General features: G+C 44.5%; 1 protein-coding gene across 2 annotated transcripts in view; it reads right to left on the bottom strand.

The window, feature by feature from the left end:
* Window positions 1-5,000, bottom strand: part of plxna1a (plexin A1a) — a 331,250-nt gene that overhangs the window by 264,537 nt on the left and 61,713 nt on the right. For both annotated transcript variants that reach the window (XM_080763399.1, XM_080763400.1), the window contains exon 3: window positions 366-548. In XM_080763399.1, coding sequence (XP_080619525.1) covers window positions 366-548 — 183 coding nt within the window. The remainder of the gene's footprint in view (window positions 1-365; window positions 549-5,000) is intronic.

The raw sequence follows: 5,000 nt of genomic DNA, 5'->3' as shown, positions 1-5,000 counted from the left end.
TTATGTAAGCAACTCGAGCCTCAAACGTTTCATCTACAGTATGGACGTCCTGAAGATGCAATATCAGAGTCCCATCGTCTCCCTCCAGAGGAAGAACACTGTAGCCACTCAGCTCAATTTATACCACAGAAACAGCACATCCACAAACTGACAACCCAACACAACGCCACAACAGAAATGCCGCTTCAGATATACGATTTGAAAATTACGCGATCGGCCCCCGATTTCTGATCACGTGATCGGATTGGGACAACCTTAATCACAACATCATGGTATATTGCGACACAGCAGAAACATTGCGATATTGGCCACCATCAACCATGGCCACCAGCAACACAGCACGCGGGCGTCAGGCGTGGCCTTACCTTCTTCATGCGTCCGCTGCGCGTGCCGCTGACGACCACCGTGTGGCCGCGGTAGTCGTAGGCCGCCACCGACGTCATGCCGTCGTCCTTGTCCACGAACAGAGGGATGCCCTCGATGGTGGTGGTGCCCCCTAGAGGCTGGTTGAAGTCCTGGCCACAGAAGTTGTCGTCGATCTGCAGAGGCTGTGGGGAGACGGGAGATGTGAGACAAAGTGAGCAGGGAGGGTTATTTGGTGTCAAAAAAGTGAACAGAAAGTGTAACAATTATGTTTTTATGTGGCCACACCCACAAGTTCATTAAGGTAACAATTGGGGAGGGGTTAGGGTTATAATGTCATCAAAATGGTGTATTTTCGATTGAGCCTTTTGACTCAAAGGCTTTCAGCTTTCAGGAAGAAACCAGAAATACACACTGAAGACATATTTCAATATTCTAACCACACCTACAGTAGGGTAATGTTAGAGTAATGTTAACTCCATACTCCATAGACACATACAAAACACCTGGGGGTCTATTAGAGTAGTGTTAACTCCATAGACACATACAAAACACCTGGGGGTCTATTAGAGTAATGTTAACTCCATAGACACATACAAAACACCTGGGGGTCTATTAGAGTAGTGTTAACTCCATAGACACATACAAAACACCTGGGGGTCTATTAGAGTAGTGTTAACTCCATAGACACATACAAAACACCTGGGGGTCTATTAGAGTAGTGTTAACTCCATAGACACATACAAAACACCTGGGGGTCTATTAGAGTAATGTTAACTCCATAGACACATACAAAACACCTGGGGGTCTATTAGAGTAGTGTTAACTCCATAGACACATACAAAACAAAAAAAGGACAAAAAACACGGCAAGGGGGTAGTGACCAGTGGTCAGATTGCATTTTTCATGTCGATGGCTTCCATTGAAATAAAATTGTATAGCTTGTAGCTTTGTCGCCGCTAGTGTGCAGTGCATAGACGACTGGATCTCTTCATTCCTCGCTTCCGTTTATATACAGTAATGGCTTTTCAGACTCCACCTATAGCCCGTAGCACTGGCGCTAGCCTTGATGATGCTTATGCAAGGGTTAAAATGTAATACATTCTATGTACCTTACCTGCTATGATCCTATAGATTACCTTGTGTTTACCATGCTTACTGTCTATAAGTCACTCTGGAATAAGTCTGCTATGAAATGCCTTTGACTATTGTACATTGTTTTCTTTCTCCAGTTGTGTTTCCCCCCCAGCTGAACCAAAACACAACCACTGAATTGCCTGACAACTACTGATAGCAGTGAGCCTCTGGGTTGGAGAGTAGCAACACCCCCACCCCCGACATAAAAGCAGCAATTTCCTTGATTCGAGTTTAAGACTGTGGATTTTCCAAAACAATAGGCCGCAAGCCGACAATCACTCACGATCGTTTGATTGATTTGGCAAGGCAAAATCTGGCATTATGATCAAATGACAAATGAACATGATTACGAGACAGTTTCCATAGCCAGCCCCATTTAGGCTGCTGCTGACTGAGCAGCCTGCCAAGCTCTGTCTGTCGCACATGTGTGACAATGTGTCCCCACGCTGTCACAGAAGAGACAATGTGTCTCCACGCTGTCACAGAAGGGACAATGTGTCCCCACGCTGTCACAGAAGAGACAATGTGTCCCCACGCTGTCACAGAAGAGACAATGTGTCCCCACGCTGTCACAGAAGAGACAATGAGTCTCCACGCTGTCACAGAAGAGACAATGTGTCTCCACGCTGTCACAGAAGAGACAATGTGTCTCCACGCTGTCACAGAAGGGACAATGTGTCCCCACGCTGTCACAGAAGGGACAATGTGTCCCCACGCTGTCACAGAAGGGACAATGTGTCCCCACGCTGTCACAGAAGGGACAATGTGTCCCCACGCTGTCACAGAAGGGACAATGTGTCCCCACGCTGTCACAGAAGAGACAATGTGTCCCCACGCTGTCACAGAAGAGACAATGTGTCCCCACGCTGTCACATAAGAGACAATGTGTCCCCACGCTGTCACAGAAGGGACAATGTGTCCCCACGCTGTCACAGAAGAGACAATGTGTCTCCACGCTGTCACAGAAGGGACAATGTGTCCCCACGCTGTCACAGAAGGGACAATGTGTCTCCACGCTGTCACAGAAGAGACAATGTGTCTCCACGCTGTCACAGAAGAGACAATGTGTCTCCACGCTGTCACAGAAGAGACAATGTGTCCCCACGCTGTCACAGAAGGGACAATGTGTCCCCACGCTGTCACAGAAGGGACGATGGCCAATAGTACGACTAACTGAACTAAAGAGGACCGTTTGTAGTGATGAACAAATACTAAATACTTCTACTCAAGCACTGCACTCAAGTTAGTGTACTCCACTACAAATCTCAGCTGCAAATATTGTACATTTTGTTTTACTCCACTACAATTATTTGAAGGGGTTCCTGATCCCAACTTTGAGAACCCCTGAGCTAGAGGAATGTAATATAAAGACTATTAGCATAACAATATTCAGGATCAATACATAGTGCCAGATACAAGCATTCAACCAAACTGAAGTACAGTCGATCGCTAGCAAGCGATCGACCTAATTTATGCTGGGCTGTAAAGCCAGAAGAGGATGAGAAGATTACTGTTATTATTAATCCCTGTGGGGAATTTTATTTATTTATATATTTCATTCTTCACTCAAGCCGCATTAAACGGTGCATACAATAGAGTACTGTAAATAAGGTTTACTGTTATTTACTCAGGACTGCGAGCACAAGGGGAATCATTTCCCTTCTTTTATGAGTAAATTGTGCCACGTGGAGTCCAGCTCTGAAGAACAACAATGCAAAGTATGTATGTATGTATGTATGACCCCATGACACTGACGGTGGGGTCGCAACATTATTTTGGGACATAAAAAAAAAAGAAAAAAATCGGGGGCTAGTGTATTATGTTGTGTGCTATATGAAATCTGATTTACCATAATCACGGTAATCCTTAATCATATTCCATCATATTCAAGTACTTTTGGAGAGAAATGAGACAGACTCCATGCAGTCACTTTCAGCAGAGTGCTGCAGAGGGGATGTGTCTGACTGTGGTGATGGTCGTTGATGGTCGTTAATGCATGAAGGAAGGCAATTGTGTTTCTGCACTGTCAAATAGGTCTACATCTATTAAAAGATAGCATCTTAAATAAAATGTGTGTGTTGTCAAGTGTACATTATTATGCGATTGATAGCTCGGGGGGGATAATCTTATGCATAAAATTACCTCCGGGGTTAGGTTGGGGTCGTGAATCAATGGCAGCATTATTTTGTGGTTAGCGGCCTGAAAGGTTTGGGAACCCAATCAACCCATGTGATAGCACCAATAACACCAACCTCCTCAAACCCATAAAGACCAACCTACGCACCATGGGTGACCGGGCCTTCTGCTCGGTCGCCCCCCAACTGTGGAACGCTCTCCCCGCCCATCTGAGAAAGCTTCCCTCAAGTGAAACACGTTCAATCAATGAAAACAGCCAAAACAATAATACATGACATTGCATTCTTTGTGAGTGGCGTCTGGGAAGCAGAAGTTTTCCGGTTCAATCGTCTGCCAGGACATTTAATTTGTACGTAGATGAACGTCTCCATTTGACAGCTCATCTCTTCACATTGTATATTCATTGTGTTGCACTGTGCTGTCATGTTACGTACGTCTTCTTTGTAAAAAATAAATAAAGAAATACCGTGGTTGTATTTCATGAGATAACAATCTGTATTGATCCCCGGAAGGAAATGCAGGTCTCAAGGGTATCGACAGCAGTACGAGGGAAACACAGGAGAGATACGGGTAAGAGTTAAGAGTCAAGAGCCACGCCAAGATAAATACATTAAATACAATTAAGAATAGATACAACAGAGGAAAAATCTAAATAGAATGAAATAATACAATAGTTTAAAATAAAATAAAAATGAAACAAAACTCAAACTAGAATGGTGCAGTTACTGTGTCCCTCTTGAGGTGGTATTGACTTGACGACGCATATGTACAACTCAGACCGCTCTGAAAGACGTCTCTGGTGATGTAGATCAGTGGTTCTCAAAGTGGGTCCGGGGACCCCCAGGGGTCCTCAGACTCAAACGATTGAGTCTGTCTGAGGGCTGAACCACTGAGATGAACCAGAGCTTGTGACTAAACAATAACTACATTGGGTGCATTTGAACACTTTTCCTCATGTCCTGAAAAGGCCTAACCGTTTTGGACATACAAGGTTTCTGCCTGACAGCGACACTATGTTTGGTTGTTGCTGAATATTTATCATCATTCTTATGTTATATTGGTTTGGTCCATGGACGTAAAAGCATACTGTACGTGTTTGGATTGGAGAGAACCAGAGACACCCTAGGAGGTGAGATGGGGCTGATAAACAGATACATATCTGAGCAAATTATAGGTCAGATTAGCATATTCATAATCACAGCCCCTGCTACACACTGATGCACTGCATCACTGTTATGGATGTGTTTGATAGACTTGCCATTTAACGCTGAGATGTGTGTGCGTGTGTGTGTGTGTGTGTGTGTTCACTTTTCCAACAGGGAATACAGATGCAATTATAGAACAGGTGTAGCACACAGGCAGGC

The sequence above is a fragment of the Protomyctophum bolini genome (assembly GCF_963924005.1).
Source record: "Protomyctophum bolini genome assembly, chromosome: 5".
Classification (NCBI taxonomy): Eukaryota; Metazoa; Chordata; class Actinopteri; order Myctophiformes; family Myctophidae; genus Protomyctophum; species Protomyctophum bolini.
The sequence above is the reverse complement of the archived record's forward strand: the minus strand, read 5'-3'. Positions and strand labels throughout refer to the sequence as shown.